The following is a 22,479-nucleotide window of genomic DNA, read 5'->3' on the forward strand; positions in this document are numbered from 1 at the left end:
TGGGCACTTAAGGATAATTGGTTAATACCAAGCAGGAGAAATACATGTATTATTTGTCCTCCTGAAGCAAAAAGGCTTTTCTTCTCAGCGGTTCCTTATACATAGGGGAAATTTTCTTTCATGGAACACCAAGTAAGGTCACTCTACAGGTTCCTGATAGTGGGCACTTGTGTGTCAAAGCAAGTTTAGACTTTCTGAAGTACTTCCAGATTCTACTTCAAACTTCCAAAGGTACAGCTGTTAAAAGCACTCAGCATTTTTGAAAACAAATCAAAAAGCAGCATTAATATTTATAGTATCTAATGTGTCTTACTTAGATACTTCTTCTGGAATGACAATATAAAAAATTCTCATGTATTTTCTGTAGTGTTAAATTTTAAAATTATTTCTAGTAATTTGTGTAAAATGGATTGCTCTGTCAGCAATGCTGACGCAGCTCATTCCATTAATTTGGTGGAATTGCATAAAAATAAATGTAGGAAAAAATCACTTCCAGTGCCGGCTTCCTCTCTGTAATTCTGCTATATCTTCATTTTTCCTAATGATTTTTGGCAGAAGAGGAAGGCAAGTGATTGTGGAAATGTTACATTGCTCGACATTTTGGGAATGTGTCCTCAGCCTTGTCTTAGCTTCCTGCTCTACCTTCAAAGGAGAAACACATTTTTTAGCTAACATTTGAGAGTAGAAAATGGAAAAATTTGAAATACATAGAGGAAATAATGCTTTTTCAGGTGGATTGTATGGTTTTGGCATGTACAAAAATGCTCTGCTAGTACTACATTCAAAGAGGATATATAGATTTAAATTACTTTTGTGTGCTTGCCAGAGATAGTTTGAAGTGAATATAACATTATCATAAGATGTGGTGATTAACATTAACTTTGGATAGAATAATGTTGGATGCCTATAATGATAGAAAAAAGGTTAATATTTTAAAGTGAGGCTAAAGGTTGACAGGAGAAAAATTGAGTTAGTTTGCGAAAAAGAAATTTGTTTCTTTAAGTGAAAATTGGGGTCAAGAGGCCAGAACTCTCTGCTTCAACATGAATGAAATAAATTAAATAATACCACCATAAAGCAGTAGTGTATAAGCTAATGATTAAATGGTACATTGTGGTTTTTAGAAACATGCTGTCTATGAGGAAAAAATCTGTAGGAATGCTCTTTCAAATCAGCAGGTTTGTTTTGTTTGTTGTTTCCGTTGTTTTATAATGGAATATCTTTTTTTCAGTTGGATGGTTTAAACTTTATTCAGTACCTTTAATTATTAACAAAGGTATGCTGATTTTCAGAGAACATTAGTTTTAATAATTTCATTCCAATTAGCAGAAATTTCTGGCATTTCGTATGGATGTAGCATTTCATGGCCCAACTGGTGTGAGAGATTAGATGATATTTTGCCATCCCAAATCAACAAGAGTTGACTGTTTCTTTAGTCCCTGTATATATGAATAAAGATAAGATATAACATCAATCTGCAACTAGTCACACACCAAAATATACCAAATATAGGAGATAGATAGGGAATCAATCAGTGTCATTTCCCTTCATGTCAATCTATGCCTTTGACAGGCAGATCTGTGCAGCTTGTTTACTATCATCATGTCCAGAATGGCTTACCATTCTTTCTCTAATAATAGGCATATTTTTCTCCATTCTCTTTTACAAGTTAATAAAAATACTATTCCTAAAAAGAAAAATTCCTGCACATGTTATTTCCTGCTCTATGAAGGATGTTTCCTGTCTAGGTAGCTATGTATCAAAATACTAACAGTTTTCCTGGCAGCACTTGCTTTTACTGTCACACTTTTCAGATTTTTTAAGAGGCATAGGGGATTGTAGGTTCGATTATATTTACATTTATACCTATGCTCCTTGCAGCAGTGCATTTATATCTAGGCTGGTCACAAGTGATATTTCTATTTGTGTGTATGCTGCAACCCTCTTCTGTTAGACTTTTTTCTCTCAAGTCTGCAGATTGATTATGAATAATGGTCAGCTCTGCTATGTATCCTCTTGCATGAGTTTGTGGATTGAGCCCCTAATGGGGTGTTTTAGGCTTTTCTGGATGGTTGAGAATCACCACTTCTCCCTGGCATTGTCAGTGGCATCTGCATCTGGCATCAACTTCTTTTTTCTTTGTATCAGCTTTAGCTGTAGTCTTTAAATGGTGAAAGGGATGACTTTTTTTTTTCCCCAGGAATGTAGGGTGATTCTCAGTTGAATACCTAATACCTCAAAATGGGAAAAAAAAAGTCTTATTAATGCTCAGGTTAAAAAAAAAAGTTAATGAATCTTCCTGATTTGGCCATCTCATTCATAGAGAAACACCAGGGTTTCTGTGCCTTCAGTCAGCATATATTTGGCAGCTGAATCTAGATATTACCCTTCCGTCTGGGGTCATAGTTTGTCTTAAAAGAGTTATATATGAATTTTCTCTAAATTGTAGCAGAGGGTCATGAATTAGTGTCTAAATGTAGGCTTGACAAGATTATTATAGTCTGTATTTCATGCCAGAAACAAAGATGAATAGAGATAGCAAGCTTTTAAACAGACTTTCTGACATCTATAATGTCAGCAGAGAGTGAATGAATGGCAGGATGTAATAACAAATCTTCATTTTTTATTATTTTATAGGGATTAAATGGCCCTATGCTCATTCATAATTTCTTCCTAAAATAATTACTAAGTACTACATGAATCACTCATTTTCCGTTCTAGTTCACTTTCAAATAATGCAAATTGTTTGCTAAGATATACATACACTAAGACACATAGACCAAAAGACAAATATACTATGATTTACATTTAGGAGTAGATAGGATACATGTAGTTAATACTTTGCATTTTCATTTTAGCTGACGTTTATTTTTGAAGTAAATTAATGTCTAGACCTAATAATTTTTTAATGCCTTTTGGGGGAAGTACTTTTTCAAGTAATTTAAATAATAATTTTCAGCCTCTCTTACAATGGGTTTACTGATTATTAGATTTCTGGAGCAGAGATCTATGTTAGCAATTTTTGATTATTAAATTTCTGGAGTGGAAATCTGTGTTGGCAATTTTTGAATGAGAAAGATAGGATGCCTACCAGTACCTTACTGCCTGTTCATTATAGCCCTTTTGAAGATATATGTCTGATGTTTTCATTTTTTGTTTATTCACAGTCTGTGTGCAAATAGGAGAGAACCAACTGTGTTGAGGCCAAGGGCTCTAACACTTTTGTTGAAATTTTTATTCTTATTTATGAATATTCATTCCCATTTCAGGAGTACAAATAGTCTTACCATTTGTACTTTGTCAGTTTTTGCCCAAATGAAAATACAAACCATGGAGTGATGGCTATGAAGAGATATAATGTTCAATGTGCCCAGCTGTTTTGAAATAATAAAAACACATACCATAATTTACACATTTTCTTAAATATAGCTCCACCAATGATTGCCAATAGATTTATGTCTATATTGATGTTGGAAAAGAGTGAATAAATGTAGCAAAAACATATCCAGGTGCCACAAATACCATCTCATTTTTGCTCTTTTTGTAACTGCTGGTGCTAATGTCTGTATTGATCTTTGTGTTAAAAGACAGAAACAGTTCCACTAAAGGAAACCAGCAAGCAGTGCTAGCAGCTTTAAAAAGTGTTCCCTGCACTCAATCCCCTTCCCTGTGCCAAAATAGGTTTGTAATTAAAACAAAAAGCATTGTTTCGATCCTATTTTGTTTTTTCTTTCTTTTAATTTTTTCCCCCCTTTTTCTTTTTCCTTGAGCCCATCCTGTCAGGCTGCAAGCATGAAAGTTATTTTCTGGTGGCGTGATTAGATTGGGGCTGAACTCTCCAGCTGGCAGGCCTGTCTGTGACTGGCGGCGGCCTGTCCCCAGTGCTTGTCATCTCCTGACATGCCTGACAGGATGGGGACAGCAGCCCCAGACAGGTTCATTAGATGGTGTTTTCTACAGCTGGGCTAAAAATAAAAAAAAAAAAAAAAAAAAAAAAAAAAAGAAAAAAATAAAGTGGGGAAAAAAAATAAAATAAAAAGGCCATGCTTTGTCAAGGCCCAAGCTGTGGGGGCCCTTCTTGTTGGTTTAAACCAAGGCCTTGTTTTGACAAATTCTGATCTGTGCGGTTTTTAGATTTTCTGACACATTTTTGTTTTCTTCCCCTTTGGCCTGCGCTCTTTGCACTCTGCCTTGTTGCTGCTTCCAAATCCTAACGCTGCCTTCCCGGGAGAGCAGGAGAATGCTTGTGGAGGGCTTGGAAGAAAAATAGAGCACTACAGTGAAGCAGCAATAAGTGTTCATTTCCATGGTGATCAGCCCAATGGCACAAAAAACAACCTTGGGACTCTCAATAAGCCAATTACAAGAAAGGTTAAGGGGTTTATAGTGCCAGAAACATGCCATCTACATGAGAAAATAGTATCATTACCAGCAATCTATGCTGTTAAATACATTGCTGTCTGGTGCTGCCAGAAACATAAGCTGTTTATGTTATTTTGGGAGTTTTGGAAGCTGCTAGAGTTTTCCAATGGTATTGTCAGGCTTTGGTGCAGTACATCAAAAATCTACATGGTTAGATTATGAAACAGTTAAAACCAGTAATGATCTGAAAGCATTACACATATTGGATGTCACAGTGTTAACAAGATGGGTTCAGACTATGAATTTCCTGCAGATTTTTATCAGATTTTCACTTTCATAAAGACAAAGGATTTGTACATTATGTATAATTTAAGAATCTTCTATAAAATTTTTGAATATAAAAAGATAATACCTTGGTTTTTTTTTTTTTCTACTGTAGTTATAAAATGCAATTTGATGTCTTTAATTTATGAATTAGTGGCTGTTTGATTGACTCCAGGGTTATCTGCTGTTTTTCTTTGGCATGTCATTTAATTCTGGATATTTTAGGTAGCTACAACATGCTGGAATGTAAAACACTACTAGCTCCTGGGGGAAAAAAGGAAAATATTTACTATTTTGCTTACTTTGCCCTTCTCCTTAGGAATGAGGAGAGCATTACAGCCTTTCTGGTTTTTTGCATTTAGCTGCTTGCAGTGTGAGCACTGCAGTTGCAAACCAAGCCCTTCATTCACAGAAATCCTACCACTTACCTTTCCTTTGTATTGTTAGTTACTGCTGCTTTAGTTCATGGTCTCTATGACAACTGTTTAAATTGGGATGGGCAACTGTCATCTGGAGTATTACTGAAAGAAAAGTGTTAGTGAGCACACAGTTCCATAGATAGAGCATTTCAATATAATCCAATTTTAATTGAGCTCCAGAGACTTTGATGTGCTGCCGAAGGTTGGGAGAGAGCTATTCCAGGGAGAAATTAAAGCAGCCCGGCAAGGCTTCACTACTTCAGACTGTCACCATTTTAAATAAGCATTAGCATCAGACTTAACCTTCCCCTATGAAAGATCTCACTTTTTTCCCCCTAGGTTTTTTTTTTTTCCTCCTTCAGTACATATAAAGGCAAAGACACTTTCATCTTTTTATATACATTTCTGTATTCCCTTGATTAAGTTTGAAAAGCATGTACTGGACCTGAGATGCATCTGAGGCTGTCTATTGGACCTTGTATTACAGTTCATAGAAAGAAGTCAAAGCAGAGTGGGGATTATTTTGCAACAGTCAAATGGCATGTGTTGGATTTTCTCTCTAAAACTGCTCTCTAAGAGTACTCTCTAAGAGTAACTCATCATTATACTACAAAGTTGTGTGGGGACTTATTTTAGCTTGGTTTCATCATTAATTCCCTTTAATGTAAATAATAAAAAGAAAATATTTCATTGTAGATTCTCTGACTGAAAAAATGAGGGTGCTTCTGTAGCTGGCTTTATGTCCACTGAGTTTTTTTTGTGGTGGTTGTATGATTTGTTTCATGCACAACAGGCAAAAAGAGTCATATAACAGAATAACAATTTTCAGACTTTATTTTTACACAGTGAGGGGATTAGAAGGCGGCTGTAAACTTCTGAACTGTTAAATTAGAATGTTTGCTTCATTTAATTAAACTGTTACAATCCTTCTGTACCATTTTCTTTTTCTCTTACAAATGTATATACATATAAAAAAACCTCCAAAAAGAAGGAAATTCATAATAATATGGTAAAACTGGGGATCACTGTGTATTTTCCAATATATTAATTTGCATCAGACAGCATTTCATGTTCAAGAGCTAAGACACTTTTTACATGACTAATTTTCCTGGCTTTGAATTCATCCTTCCCCGGACTCTATTTTTTTTTTTTTTAATTTCTCTTTATATCTGACTTCCTTGGCTTTCAGTGAAAATGAAGCAAATTGGTGAGATGCTGAGATCACTTTCTGGATGATCTCAATACTCTCAGCTTCTGCTTCAAGTAGTGGCTTTTGGCATACTCAGTTGCAAGGAAAGGGTGCATCTTGGGAAATTGAGTCTATTAAAGATAGATTGTTACATAGGGTGCTTGTATTCTTTAAAAGAAATGTGATATGCATTAAATCCAGACTTAATGGCAGTAGAAATAGAACCAATCACAATACAGGCAGTATTCTGTCTATACAAGTTGATAGTGTTTATTTTCTTCTGAACTTATTAGCCTGTTGCCCACAGGAAAGAAAAAAAAAGGTAAGAATCTAGTTTAATAGGAAAATTTGAATAGTTGGCAGTTGTAACCAGTTAAAAAATGGAAATATCTAATCTCTTTCTGAAGCTTGAGTTGAATCTCATTTTATTATTTTTAATTAAATGAAAGTTAAGAAGCAATTAATTGAGGCTATATGAGAGAACCCTTTTTGACTGAGATTGGCTCACTTTTTCATAGTTGCATAGTACCCAGAAGTCCATAAAATTTAAATACCTTCTGTGTCAGAGCAGCTTGTAGTGGATAAAAACTGAGGCACATTCATACAAAGTACCTCTACATGCTGACAGGTGTTGCAGTAATTTCATACTGGGAACCTGGAGCTCACCACAGGAAAGCCTGTGAGTATGCCCAAATTTATGACATGCAGGTTTGCATTCCACTTGGCTAGAAGTCCAAAGAGGAGAGAACTGTATATCAAATCTGCTTTGTGCAGACATTGGAAGGCTAAATGTGTTCCCCAGAATCCACTTTTAGTAGCCAGCTGAGTAGTTATTTTTATTATTTTCCTAGTTTTCATGAAGATTTTTTGTGTAGAATAAGACCCCACCAAATATTTTAATTATATATAAATTTGACATTCAAATAGTTGAAATTAAAAACATTGATGGTTAGGTATGGGAAAAGAGACATATAATATACAGAATGCACATACAAAATAAAAGTGTAAATCTGGCTCCAATTATTGAAATAAATATAAAAATCATTTATGGAGTTTCTATACACAGTTTACATTTGATACATGTCAATATTTGTAGTTTTTATATATTCTGTGGAGTTATTTACCAGTGCTTCGTTATGGTATCTGATAAAAATGTGTTCTCTAAAGCAAGTATGGAATACATAAATGCTTTTTCTGTATAAAGTGTAAACTAATTAAATTAGTATTGAGTAACTGCAGGCAGTTTGCAAACACTCCAAGTTAAAATTCTCAGAAGAAACTTTGCTATTCTTTCCTTGCATAGACTTAGTAATATTAGTTAACATTCTGTAGATAATAATGAAAAGTACAGCAGAATTTTGGTTGCCATTGGAGCTGTGGATTAGGTTTTTCCCAGTGCTATAATTTCTTGTCTTTTCCAGAAGTGCAAAACAAATTCATCTTAAGCACTTTTTAGTTGGATAAATAAAGGATCAGTTGGTATTGCAATATATTATGAAGAGGAAGATACTTTGATGTATGTTCACCATTATTCACAGGCTGCATATTTGTACTTTGGGGGCCATAGACATTGACATAAGATAAAGTAGCCCTGAATCTGCTCTAAATTCAGACTCCAAGCAAAGTGATTTCCAGGAGCCACTGGTACTCCACACCCAACCCTTCATGGTGCAGCTGAGTGTCCCAATACAATCCTGTGCCATGTGCATCTGGTCCCAGGCTGGACCAGACCCACTATGGTCCCTTCCAACCTCATTGATTCTGTGATTCTTTGAGCTCTAGAACTTTGAAATTCTTGAGGATTTTGCTTGACTGTTACAAACCGTATTGCAGAAATTTTGGGGATTGTGAGGATGTTGTAGATGTACAATATATATCACTGAAAAAACTAATTTTTTTTTTTGCATATAAAAAATAATTTTAAATCTATTGCTAAAATTTCATGAGTAGAATGAGTGCTCTGATTATATTCCTAAATATTGGGACTAATGAAAAAGCTTTTTCATATGAAGTTGAAAACAAGATATTACTAGCTTTTGATCAATCTTATATAGGAAGAGATAATAGGAACATAAAAAAATTAAGCCTGGTAGTAGAATAAAATTGTGTTCTATTGACTGGTATAGATCTTTAATCATGTGCATTCTACACTGAATAAATCACATGTGAAATTGTTAAAATACAAGATGCTTCCACATATCCCCTGTATGACATTAACTTCATGTCTATAAAAAGAGGAACATGCAACTTTTTACCTTCATTTGGTAGGAAATGTGTAATGTTTAACAAAACCCAACATTTACACATTTCCTAAGACCAGTTATAAGGCCTTCAGTTATTATAATGTTAGGAATTTGTGATATGGAACATTTGAGTATTTATGCATTTTTTTATTGCATTACACTTATGAATAAATATATGCAAGTTCTGGGGAAAATAAACAATGAATCAATACAGGCAGAGAATTTTATGATGGCTTTATTCTTGGGAAAGAACACATCATGTGTTTAGGGATACCATACATTCTTTATTCCTCAAGCTGTTTCTATGTTTTTTTTGCTTCTGTTGCATCTTTTCTCAGCTAAAGCTCTGACAAATTCTGTAAAATACACCAGTAATACAAGTTTAATAAAGCTGCATTTTTTGTCAAAGAACTATTTATTTAATAAATATCCTGCTTTGGTTTCAACTTACAAGCATTTCATAACACTGTGTTCTCCCTGAATTTTTAGGTATCAAAAGTCCTTTCTTTCAATTGCCTTAGTTTTGTTGAGGAGAATGGACCACTTAAGAGAAAAAGAAGCTCTCTGTTTTTATTCCTTAAAAAAAAAGTCTGGTTTTTCTCAGATCATAGCAATTTTATGTCTTTTTTGGCATGCCCACTAAACTGTAATTTGTGTGGTTCTAATTGAATTAATTTGATTGCATTTCACTGCTGGGGCAGAATTGCTCAGAGCAATTTGAGTCTGAGATCACCACTCCCCAGTCTGGATTATCTTTGAGCATGAAATGTAGAGTGAGAATAGAACCGTAGTTCTGTTAACATTTCTCACTAGATTTGAGTCTGACATCCCATTGTTGCCAAAGTCAACAAAAAATCATTTTAAGCCTTGTGAGGTGACAAAATCTGCTTCAATGCTGTGGCTACCAGAACTACTTGTGAGATTTTGCCCCATTATTTGTTTCTTCAACCTCTGTGTTTGGAGTTGGACTGTGCTCTATTTGGCTTTATGTGGCACTAGAATATATTTGCCTTCTACTTCTCCACATGTGATGGTGATGGCCCCAGCTAGCACCATCGGCTTTATTCGTGGTTTTAAAGTTCTTAAATCAGTGAAGACTCTGCTTAAAACAATAATTGCTGAATATGTTTGAAAGTAGAGCCTAAAAGAGGCCTTTGTCTACCTTTTCTAAGGTAATAATATCTAAATCTTCTACCTCTTCCTGATGCTGTTCTTCCCAAGAATGTCGGTCTATAGCTGGCATTTCAGGAGTTGCCTAAATTGACAATCTGTTTTTATTTTGCAAAGAAAGAAAACTGCAAAGGCACAGAGATCAAAATTAATGATAAAATAATTATTATTCAGATTTTTTTTACATTTATATTTAAAACTATGCACTGGTGTTGCATAAGTGCAGTATTAGAAATGGTCCATTTAGAATACATAAATATTGGACTAGGGTTTGGATTTTTGCTCTAATTACTTTGCTGGAACTACTCCTTAAAAAAATCCCAATATCCTTTCCATTCCTTGCCTAAAACACAAAATCATAATGTGAAAAACCATTTTGCTTAGGAAAAGAGGAAAATGGCCTTCAAGTGGACCAACTTCAAATAATTTTTCAGATGATTGCAAATGAATGTGGGAATAAGAGTATCTGTTGCTTTAAGCTGAGTGGGCATTGTTTTAATGGATAGCAAAGTGGGTATGCTGACCAGAGAAATCAAGTTTAGAAAAGGTTTGGATGAACAGAACCTCATGTTTCAAGACAAGGGGCCTCTTGAAAGCTTAAAAAAACATTGGAAGTAGAAGTATAGGCTGAGAATATTTGTCAAGGAAATAAAGTCCAAAACCACAAAAATAATATGTGCATTTTTTAGATCCCTGAAGAGGAGAAGAAAAATGAAACAGGAGTGCCAATATTTATTTTAAAAAAAGGTCCTAGAAAAGATTTTAAAACTGATCTGAGTTGGGAAATTATAATGGCATGTAATACTCGGCTCATCCTGTACAGCATAACATTACAAGAGCTACTTGGAGGAAAGCTTTTAGGGCTTACAAATAAAGAAACATTTTACACAGAAGCATGCTATAAAGAAGGGGAAAAGAGAACTTAATGTAGAGATAAAGTGAGAACATTTTACTAGACCAAAATGTGCAAAGAAAAAATGATAACAGTATTTTGGCGAGATTTTAGAAGTATTTAATATGATTATGGGAATTAAGGCCAAAAAGTTGTTCCTAAAGTAATCTAAATGTATAAAAAAGTAGTAAGAAGTCAATGAAACACTAGGATATTAAATTCCTTTGAATTGTCCTTTCTATTTGTATTCTATTATTCCCATTTTAGAAAAGCAAAATACAAGGCATTTCATTATTTGAACTTACCTGATTTTGAATTTTCTTAATAAATATAACTTCTTTTTACACTTATCTATCTTGACATGATATATCCCTTGTTGTAGTGTACACTTATTTTTCCTGCTAAATCTAAAAGTTGATCATATTCAGTAATTCATCAAACATTTTGAAATTATAAAATGCTTACTCAATGTGGTATTTCATAAACCCTTGGAGTGGGATTCCATGCCATCAATATTTGTCATCTCAATCTGTATTTAGAGTACATGAAGCAATCATGCAGTCTGCCATATACCTAGGGTTAACTCTGCCTTGTTAAATTCTTCTGGAGAAGAAAGTTTGCTGTGTGTTCTTAGGAGCCATTTGTCTTAACCCATGAGGACCTGCATTCAGAATTTCACATTTTCCTTGCTGCAAATTGCAATGCTAGACAATATTTGAGAAAGGGAAATCCCAATCTGTGACAGGACAGAATGATTTTCAGTAATCAATCTCATCCATTTCTAACCTCTAAAAGCATGCAGTGGTGCCAAGCTATTCTCTAATGCCTATTTTGTACATGGGCCAGGTGCATAGCCACACTTCTGTGGCTGGCTATCGATGGCACTCTGATGAAGTGAAACACTGTAATTCGTTTTTGTGGGAAGTTCTCTATGTTTTCTCCACCATGGAGTGTGCTCAGCGAAGGGCCCCAGGGCTTGTGAAAGGACTAGAGAACATTTCTTGTGGGAAACAGCTGAGGGAGCTGGGGGTGGTTAGCCTGGAGAAAAGGAGGCTCAGGGGCACCTCACCACTCTCTACAGCTCTCTGAAAGGAGGGTGCAGTGAGGTGTGGGTCAGTCTTTTCTGCCATGCCTGCAGTGAGAGGACCAGAGGAAATATCCTTAAACTGAGACAAGGGAAATTAAGATTAGACATCAGGAGTTGTTGTTTTCATGTTCTTTTCACTGCTCATCAAACAAACCCACAAAAAGACAAATATATTACATGTTAATGATACATGCATTTTGCACTAGATGTAAACAAAGCTTGAAAAATGTTACAAGTATCAATCAACTCTTTCATTGAGAATTCGGGTTAGAATTAAAATATTCTCAATTTCATTGAGAATTCAGGTTAGAATTAAAATTAGAAATGTGGTTTCAAAAGACAAATGATGAACTTCCACTGAAAACAGTGGATTCAATTCACATACATAGTCATTAATGAACTAACCCAAAGAGCTATTTTAAAAGAAGGAAATATGTAAAAATTCTTTGCAACAGACAGCAAAAGTGATCCTTCTGACTAAAAGGTTAGTGACTGAGAAATAAATAGGAGAGTACAGGCTGTTTTCCTTGATTTCTTTATAGCACCTGATTTTGTGATTACTTCAATTCCAGAGAAGATAATCAAAAGAAAAGGGCCAGTATATCCTTTTGCATGCTGTGTCTGGTGATATGAGATACCAAAAAACAGTATAAAGCAGCAAAAATGAGCCTCAGTACTTAAGTGTTCCTTCTGTGGAGGTAACCTACCAGGGATTCAAGCAAAATGGACACTAGTATTTCAGGACTTCTGGTTAGTGCAGAATTCCAGCTGTTAATTAACAATTCATTATCAATAATAAATATCTACTGAATAATGTTTATGATTAAAAATGCATTGACTCTTAATTGAAAGGGAAAAAAAGACCTTGATTACATCAGAAATAAAATTAAAATAATGGAGGCTTCATATCTGGTCCAAATAGGATAGCACTTCGGTAATGGTTCTGTTTCTCTTCTCTAGAACTTTCCATCTGCATCCCATGCTGCTTTACTAACTGACACTAAATAAGTGTCACCAACAGATGTATTTCCATAGAAGAGAATCTTGAGTTTGAGAGACCTCTCATTCCCTTGTTAGGTGAGAGCGTCATCTTGCTGCAATCAATTCTAGCAAATTGGTATCTTTAAAACATACACAAATTCCTAAGTGAAAAAGATTTTACAAGGAGAAATGAGTTTTAAACCAAACAGCTGCAGCTGATACTAAATTTGAATTAGTTCAAATGTGGATTTTGGCCGGTTGTTTTTATTTTAATAAAAACAGCTTATCTAAGATGTATCTAGAATTCTGGGCTTACTCATGATTTTTCAACTATTAAAACATGCCTAGGCAGGAAGCCTTCAGGAATGTTTTTAGGAGGAAAACTCATAAAACTATCAAAATAAGGAGTACTGACTTTAAGTATAAACAACCAAGTGTTGGAACTCATGGAAATTTTACTTTCAGATAACTTAGTAACATAATTTCTGTGTATTAGCATAGTGAAATGGTTTTATGAACAATGTTTTTATGAATAATGAAAGATACAATACATAAAGTATGTAAAATATGTAAACAGATAGGACTTCATTCATGTCCTATGAAAAAATGAAAAGCTAAAAATCATTCTGGAAGAAAAAAAGGTATATAAGCCTTTTAAAGGGTTCAAATTCAGAAAAATAAAATTACTTTGAATTGGCTGTTATAGCAGCAATAAGAAAGAATCCTGCTACAATGTCAGTAATATCTGCTGTAAATTGAAGATATCTAACAATGGGAGGTTTAATGCATCACAAGAAAATGGTGTAAGATGAATGTTATGGAGGATGGCAAAAATGGGTAGTATATCTTGGACAGGAAAACGTTACAACAGAAATACTGAAATAATTCAGATAATTTGATAATGGCAAGATAATCTGATATTTGTAGGACTAATAGACAGTTAAGAAGAGTGTAATTGAGGGCATTAATTGAATTATAGACTCCTTTATTTCCTCTGATTTCCTATTCCATTCTACTGTTTTACTGGAGTGCTATCATGTGTCATTCATTTAATAGTGGGTTGAATGTACCTCTGTGTAGTTGCAATTGCTTTATACTTAATTAAAATAGAGGAGGAAGTGAAAGCCAAGCAGTGTATGATTGGTATACAGTGTGCTTTTAGTGTTGACTTATAATAACTATGCTGTGGTATATATCAACACATCATAAATGTATTAATGTGAATCCTCTAATATGTTAATATATAGAATATAGTTAATAGAAAAATTTCTCTTTACAAAAAAAAAAAACAACTAGAAACATTTTTGATACAAAAAGTGGTTTTCTGATGTATGATGCTTTGTCAAGGAGCTAATTTTTTGACAAATTTGCTGGCTGCTGTAGATCTGGTTACATCTACATATATGTCAAACTCCTCCCTCTGAGACTGTTCTCATATTTTAGCTTTTTAAATGTGAGTGGTTTTGTCAGACTTTCTTCTCTTTAATTTAAAAACCTGCGTATTTTCAAAAATTATGTATCAGATAGCAGCATAATATATTCAGAGAAGGAGTGTGCTTCAATCTTCAGAGTCATTGTTCTTGTCCACCTGAATTTCACATACATCATACCAGTGGTATCCTAGCATCTGATCTCAACAAAAGAAAATCAAGGAAAACTTTGTTTATTTAGCTTATCAAAGAGAAGGCTAAGCAGTAAGTGGATCCAGTCTGTAATTATCAACACAAGGAAAAGTTACCTGATACTAGAAAGCTCACAGACAAAAGTGTCACAAGATCTATCAGAGTTAAAAGGAAAAATAAGGTACAGATTTTTAACCATTGCAACAATTTAGTGTACGAGGTAGCATTCCACAGCTGACCTGTGACTGAATAGAGGGAGTCCATAGTCTTTTGCCATGTCTGAGTGACCTCCAAAGAATCAAGCTCCTTCCCTTCTTCCAAGCTGTGTTTAACTGGTGTGGAAAGCTGAGGTGAATGGAACAGTGTCATCAGGTGCAATGTTGGTCTAAGAGTTCTGTCTGTAACTTACCCTCGTGTAAACAGTACCGGGGGAACGCTGTGTTCTTCCAACTGGTGTCTGTGGAGGACAGAACTAACTCTGAATGCCTTTCCATGTGCTGAAGCACTTTTTTGTTGTTTCTGCTATTAACATCCTCTCTGAAATAGACTCATCGTGGTTATGAGAAAAAGGCTGTACCCCAAGTTCTCAAACTGAAATTAGCTTTTTCATATATGGAGACGTGTTACTAACTTGAAGCTACGTCAGTGAAAAGATTGAAGAAATACAATTCCCATTTCCTCAAGCATGAAGGATCACTGACAGCAGCAGCATATGATCTCCCTAACATTTTCCTGTTCAGAAGCTGGGGGAGGTCATGATTAGGGGAAGTAAAGACCTCAGAGGAGTGAGTAAAGCTCTGAGAGCTGGTGTATGACAGCTTTTGTGTACCTGATGGAGAACAGAGAAATTCAGTCTCTTCAGTCTGAAACGTTCCTTTAGGGAAGGTGTTCACGTTATTTCTTTGTTTCACGGAGGCTGCAATTCTCTCAGTGGCTGCAGCCCAGGTACAGGCACGGTCTACAGAGGCTGGGAAACGCAGATGGCTGTGGTGAGGATTCCCATCCCAAACAAGTGACACCTCCTAGGAGTGCCATGGCAGAGCCCACCTGAGCAGAGGTGCAGGGCTGAAGGCAGCCTGCCAGCTGATGAAAATGATTGGAAAAGAATTGTTCTACAGTGCACGATACAAGTTAATAAAAATGACATACAATTACATTGTGTCTTTTTTGTCTATTTTTTGAACATCCAAAACACTGAAAGAAAAGTGAAAAATATTATTTGATATTAATATCTAGTCTTATATTAATGCAACTAGTTGAGAAAATTTAAAACAGGAAAAGCAGTGCTAATTTTAAACTATTTTATTTGAAAATATTTTCACATTAAGTTTAAAATGCAAATAAAACTGTTAAATTTTGTCCATGGTTTGGAATATTTGATATATCTAACTTCAGAAAAATTATTATGGTGACATACTGGTTTTGCTATTTTTTGTACTTATTAATAGAATGGGAGGACTTGTAATGTATGACTCTGAAGTGGATGTGAATAGCAAGTTGTATTATTTTGGTTGTTCTTTGCACAAGGCAGCCTCAGAAGTAAATCTGGTATCTGAAAGATAACTGACAACTGTGTCATGCACACTGTTGGAAGAAGATAAGCATAATTTCAAGTGTGTCTGTTTCCCTGTACTTGTTTGTAGTTTGAGGTTTTGGCCTTTTTGAGGAAATTAATTTGATGCAACATATGAGAAATAGATCTTAGGAGTATCAGGGTACAGTAATTGCTGATATTCTTCTAACAGCAGGTACTCCTTTTTTTGCATTTCTTAAAAACATTTAAGTTCATTTTAAGTCACTGGTTTTAAGTGTTAAAGGGACATGATGAACTTGATTGATCGGTTAAATTTCCTCTGTTCTTATATAATATTTTATAAAAAAATTCCTGCTAATAACTCTCACCTTGACTTTATTTAAAGGTCCTTGCATATACTGAAGGCCTTCATGGAAAATGGATGTTCAGCGAAATTCGAGCTGTTTTTTCAAGACGTTATCTTCTCCAGAACACAGCTTTGGAAGTGTTTATGGCAAACAGAAGTAGGTCAAAATTTTTCTTGTTGCATAAAATTGTGCTAGTGGTTGTTTTGTGCTTTATTTATCTTAAAAGGAAAATTCTGTGCTTCCTTTGATAAAGTGCTTATGTCCGTTCTATAATGCTTCCTCTCATATGTGCTCAGTGCAAATTTTATTAAAATCAATCATCTAAATCAATCTCACTGCTTCCTGTCCAGCAGTGAGATTTATTTACAGAATCAGATCATTGCAATTGGTAAATTCTTCAGATATTGGACAGGAAATTTGCTTTTTCAATTGTCTCACCCTTCTCAATTGTCTGTAAATATTTTAGTGGAACATATAAAATGATATTTCTTTTCCTAATTATAAAAGGAATTAAAGTTAAAAAGTACCAGAGCAATAAATGGATCTACTCGGTTTTCTGTATCTGCTACTCTGAATCACAGTTCACTGGCTGGTGAGGTGTGTAGTGGTCTTTTGCCCTCAGGATCTCTGATGTAAATTTTGATTTCAGCTGGAGAGGGAATTGAACAATTCCTTATTCCTGGCTGTTTTAAGGCACTAGTTAGAAGAGCAAATGCCACGCCAGCTAATGAACAGCTTCTCAGCCTGATAAGAGATTTTATGGGTTAATAGTAAAGTGTTGTTCCTCTGAAGTAAACAACACTCAGGTCTTCTGCAAAATGGGAGGCAATGCTAAAATGTTAACCAGCTAATTATACATAGGTGTGAAGAATGTCAGGAGTTTCTGTTGTACCTTGGATCCCCAGGAGGATAAAAGTGGAACTGACTTCTCTCCCCAAATAAAAACCTGAGCATTTTAAAAATACATGCAGATTAAGAAACAGACTGCTGCAAATGTTTTACTGGTACATATTTTCCTTTCTTCATTTAGCTTCTGTTATGTTTAATTTTCCTGACCAAGCAACAGTGAAAAAAGTTGTGTACAGCTTACCACGTGTTGGAGTAGGAACCAGCTATGGTTTGCCACAAGCCAGGTAATTTAATTAACATAGTTTTTATATTTTGTGTTTATTGTATTATACAGCTGTTTTTTTTTTTTTAAATATCAGTGCTAAAACATTATTCCTGTCAACTCTAGATTTTCTTTGTCTTAAGGTTAGTATGAGAAACATTACCCTTTACTTACTATATGGCCTGTTAGTATATGGAATAGAAGTAAAAGAAGTAAGAGATAAAAAAGTAAAAGAAGTAAATTAGATAATTAGATTTTTTCCTTTTCAATTACAGGAAATAAGCACCTTCCATCAAAAATACTTACACCTTATCTCTTCAAAGTCTGGTTTTAAAAATGTATAATCAAATGTTCATACTTGCTGTGATTTTATGCAGGGTGTGAAACTGAACTTGACTAGTTTTTGTGTTTGCTGAATGTAAATTATTTTATATATATGAATGTGTGGGATTTTACTTCATTTCTTATCAGCATAGTGGCTATTTTGCAATTTTCAAATTTCTTCCTTTCATTAGTATAGTGCATTCTTCTTCTTTTCTTTCCAAAATTGAGGAGCATATATATTTTTGAAAGAACGATTAAGGTTGAGTTTTAGAGATTTGCACATACTATGGTCAACTACAGTTTTTATTCCCTCATCAACATCAACATCAAATCAGCCTATTGCCAGAAATAAGGCTGCAAATTGTCAGATCTCATATTATGAAAGTATTCGTGTTTCAGGGGAGGTGAGATGATTTTCATGTATATTTCACTGTGTTAGAGTGGGGACATTTTTTGTTTGTTTTTCGGTTCAGGATTAATTTCTGGTCAAAATGAGACAGAAATAAAGAAATATGAGGGAGCGAGGAAACAGCATGATATTAACAAAATATGGTGCTTTGGGCTCAGCCCCCCATTTGGCTTGATTTGGTCAAAAAGCAAATGACTTAACCTTCAGTGTAGTGTCTGGGATGTGTCTTTCTCTATGTCATTTCCTGCAAACTAAAACTTCAGATTGTCCTTGTTTTATCCCAGTGCAAAATGTGGAAATACTCTGAAGTGTCAAAGCATTTGTAGAATTGGAGAGCTGTTTCATTCCCATATGAACATCATTCCCTGTCATGAGCCCAAGAGTCTCATGATACCTAGGGCTTGATCTCCTGAGTGTGCTGAAGTCTTTAGGCAAACTGCCAAATTTCTCAAGTTTTCAGTGAGATCAAGGCGAAATTGGGGCATTTATTTGGAAGGCGCATCTTGTTAATATTTGCATTGTTCTTCCATATACTAAAGTTAAAGGAAATGCTGTCTCTAAATGGAAAGTAATAGCATTCTTTTCTGAAATAGAAATGGCCACATGTTCTAGCACAAACAAAATGCAAATTTCTCAATCAGAATTTCATATTTACAGTGACATTTTTTACTTTTGAAATTCATATCCTTTGTGCATTATTCAGTGAATAATTGTCTGAAAAAGTTTGTTGATATATAATTATTTAGAAAAGTTTCAACTTCAATATAATATGCACTTATTTCCATACCTTTTGATTAAAGTTCAATTTGAATCGAAAATGGGCTTGCTAGCCTTCAGAATATATCTGGCATATGGTAGTGAAGTTATTTTTCTTTCTTTCTTTATTTTTGTGTAATCAGTGTATGATTTATGCATAATGAAAACTCCATAATCATGGTTCTTTCTCTTTTTTCCCCTGTCTGCATAACCTTATTGTCTTCAGTAGGATTGCAGTGGAATAACTGAGGGGAAATATGGCTCTATAACTGCCCTGTAGTTAATCTTTTGTTGATGTTAGAAAATAGTTTTCCTTCCTGTGAATATGTTGGCTCTGGAATGCTAATTTTTAAAATTATGCTTATTTGCATAACTAAAATAAGGTGAAATTATGCTGAGTAACCAAAAGGAACTGCTATACTGAGTGAAATATTATCTTTTTTTTTATCATCACAGTTTTCCAGATTAAGTTGTACCTTAAAATAACTTAAGAAAAGAAGATCTTTCTGATTGTTTTGCTTAAGTTCTTTAGTTCTATTTCTGCAAGTAATATTTCCTCTCTGATACTACTCTGATAAATGTCACCTAGAGTTAATTACAGTATCATAAAGGCTTGCACTCATAATGGAAACATTCCAAAGAAGTAAATTACTTTTAATGCAGTACACGGCTTTTAAGTGTATTTCTGTTTTCCTGGTGAAATCCTGGAATTAAGAAAGGTGAAAGGAAGTAGAAGTAAATAGAAATATTTATGATCTAATAGCTCAAAGGTTTAGAAGCAGGTGAACCATCGTGACTTCCAAAGACTCTACAGACCTGCTGTTGAGAGCAAGTCTTTGGTTTGCCTCTGCTGCCTTTCGAAACAGCTTTGATTCAATAGAGTTCAGTTTAATTGCTTTGATTCAACAGAGTTCAAGCCTGTCCTTAATGTTACAAAGAAGTAATTACATCCTTAAAATAAGTCACGTGTTGAAGACCTCAGTCTGATTTAGTAATCAAATTAGTCTGTCTTTGATAAATGCATTTTCACTGTTTCTGAAACGTGTTGCATTGATTGTAGTTTCCTCATGACCTTGCCAAATGGTACAACTGGGCAAACAATGCCATGTCTTTTAACTTCTGCAGCTCCATTTAATTCTACATAGGTAGAATAATATCCACTTTTTTAGCATGGTATTATCAGACTTCTTTTTATGCTTCTAACCCCTCAGGTGTTAGAAGGGACACACACTTTACTGAAGTCTTTTTATTGAGGGCAACATCACAGCTCAGAAACTAGCTGTGAGCTGCCCGATGGTTTCCTAGAATACTGAGATCAAAGAATTGGTAAAAGATACAGTATCTTTGCCCCTAAAGACACTGACACCTTCCCCTGAAATTCTGTGGGCTATTAAAGCATTAGAGAAAACAGTGGATTCAGTTAATAAAACCAAGAAATTAAAATTATATGTTTTTCTGAAAAAAAATTGTATTTTGGCTGTTACAGTAACTATATTCAACATCAGCTCAGTTCTGCCGTGTCAGCAGCTTGGTGATGGATCTCCATATCTCAATACAGCTGGTCCAGAGGTTGAGTTTTGTGAAGGGAGAGAGGTATAAAAACTAAGATTTTATGCCATCAAAGTATAAAACCCTTCTTAGAACTTTGATTAAAATGATTGTTGATGAGTTTTTTGCCTTTCATTGGGAAATTACTTTCCCAAGTCCTTATTTTTTTTTTTCTCTGAACAGGAGCTACACAATACATGACATCATGCAGGTGCAAGGCACTTAAATATTTTTGTATGAGATTGCATTGTAGCTAACTAAATTAAAAGTGACTGTGAAAGGGGGTGTGTCATATTCCACATATGGAATATATAACATCCCTTCCTTCACCAAAATGGCCTGAATTGTTTTCTAAATAAATTTAAATGTATAAAATTTGAAAAATTGGATCATTCTGTTGTACATCAGAGTCTTCTGCAGTTCTCATTTTGAGTAGATATTTTTTGGTTCTCTAGAAGCAAAGGAAACACATTCATTTGTGCATCTTCATACTGGTGATGGCATATTGAAGAAAGAAATAGTTTGATCAAAGTTGGGTGGTTTTAGCAAAACAGAAAACAGTGGGTCTTCCTGTGTTAGCTGAAACAAGCAAGTGTGGAACCAATTTATTGTGCATAATTTCTTCCAGTCTCTGTTGAAAAAATGTGAGTCTTTCAAACACAGTAGATAAGGAGTAAATAAGGATTTTTTTAGTATATTTTGATTTTCTGTAGAGTTCGCTCAAATCAGGCATTCAAATGCAAAGTCCAGCACTTGACAGTTCATAGATTTTTGAGACTCCCTAGGAGACTGTGAATAAAGTCTGAAAGCAGCTACTAAGCTGATACATAAATATTGTTTTGTCATGGGAGGAACAGAAAGTCTGTGACACAAATGCTTTGTAAATTTAATGATCTCTTTAGTATTTTTATTTTGTATGTTTATTAATTTGCATGTAACATTAGTCAGAATTTACAGGAAAATACATGTCTTTGAGAGTTGTACTATAAAAGTAGTTGTTATTCTATGAAATGCAATATTAGGTATGATTACATTTGGATATTTCTTTAGATGAATTGTTTCATAAGCATTATAGAAACAACTTTAAAATATTTTGCATTGTTTCCTGTGTACTAGTAAAGTGCATTTGTGTTTGGTATCCTATAGTCTACTGTAAAATAAGGCCAGCCAAGCCTGCAAGACCTGACACACTGCTATTTGGGCAAATACCCTTGCATGGTCACTTTTGTATGCCCAGTTTTGGAAGCTGAAATATGGCAGACATTGACAACTTACACACTGGCAATTTAGACAAATAATTGTAATAACAGTCACATGCCAATACTCACTCATCCTTTCTCTGGAAATAGAGTTTAGTGCATCTCCAGGAGTATGTGCATGTATCTTTAGAATTAGGTGGTTCACATTTTTGCAAACACTGCACAGTTTGACACCTTGTCTATCACTAAGTTTTAAGAAGATACTCAGCTTCCAGAGTCCAAAAATAACACATAGTGTGCCCAGGGTGCAACTGAAAGCTGAAGCATTGGTTGTCCCTATTTGATCTTGATAAGTTGTGTATATACTACCACATACATTCTTCAAATTCATTGAATTCAGACTGCCCATTTGGAATTGTCTTTTTTATTGTTGATGTTCTTAACAGGTATAAACATTTCTCTATTTTTACACATTTCTAAGATCTAAAAAAGGTTTCTGAGGAAATTAATTTATTATCTTTTTAAAGATTTCCTTGTCTTTCTCCTTTTTTTAAGGCAAGAACTATTTTCTCTAGAAATGAGTTTTGAACAATGAGACTGCTTCTGCCTGTTGCAGATTTTTTTCTTTAATGCATTAGTCTAGACTGACTCTAGTCTCCTATGTTTTACCAACCAGGCACAGTATATACAATGGTTAATTTAACACTTGCTGCATGATATTTGTTTGTTGTGATGTTGTCAAATTGAATATAGAAGAGTTGAGGTTTTCTGCTTTTTTCTTGCTTGGCAAGTAGTTTCTCCTTTATCCAGCCATCTAAGTTTCAAAAAATATGTGGAAAATGAGTATCATAGACATTCCTGCTCCTCTTCCAAATTTGAATGAAATGCAATTTAGAAGTCATTATGAAGAGACAGACAGATGAACATGTGAGCAGATAACTGAGTAAAATTTGTTTCTTTCA

The 22,479-nt window shown here is 34.5% G+C and overlaps 1 protein-coding gene across 5 annotated transcripts in view; it reads left to right on the forward strand.

The window, feature by feature from the left end:
• NBEA (neurobeachin) overlaps positions 1-22,479 on the forward strand; it is a 454,173-nt gene that overhangs the window by 338,534 nt on the left and 93,160 nt on the right. For all 5 annotated transcript variants that reach the window (XM_059493594.1, XM_059493591.1, XM_059493592.1 and 2 more), the window contains 2 exons: positions 16,209-16,326; positions 17,201-17,303. In XM_059493594.1, coding sequence (XP_059349577.1) covers positions 16,209-16,326; positions 17,201-17,303 — 221 coding nt within the window. The remainder of the gene's footprint in view (positions 1-16,208; positions 16,327-17,200; positions 17,304-22,479) is intronic.

Source organism: Ammospiza nelsoni, chromosome 2 (assembly GCF_027579445.1).
Source record: "Ammospiza nelsoni isolate bAmmNel1 chromosome 2, bAmmNel1.pri, whole genome shotgun sequence".
Classification (NCBI taxonomy): domain Eukaryota; kingdom Metazoa; phylum Chordata; class Aves; order Passeriformes; family Passerellidae; genus Ammospiza; species Ammospiza nelsoni.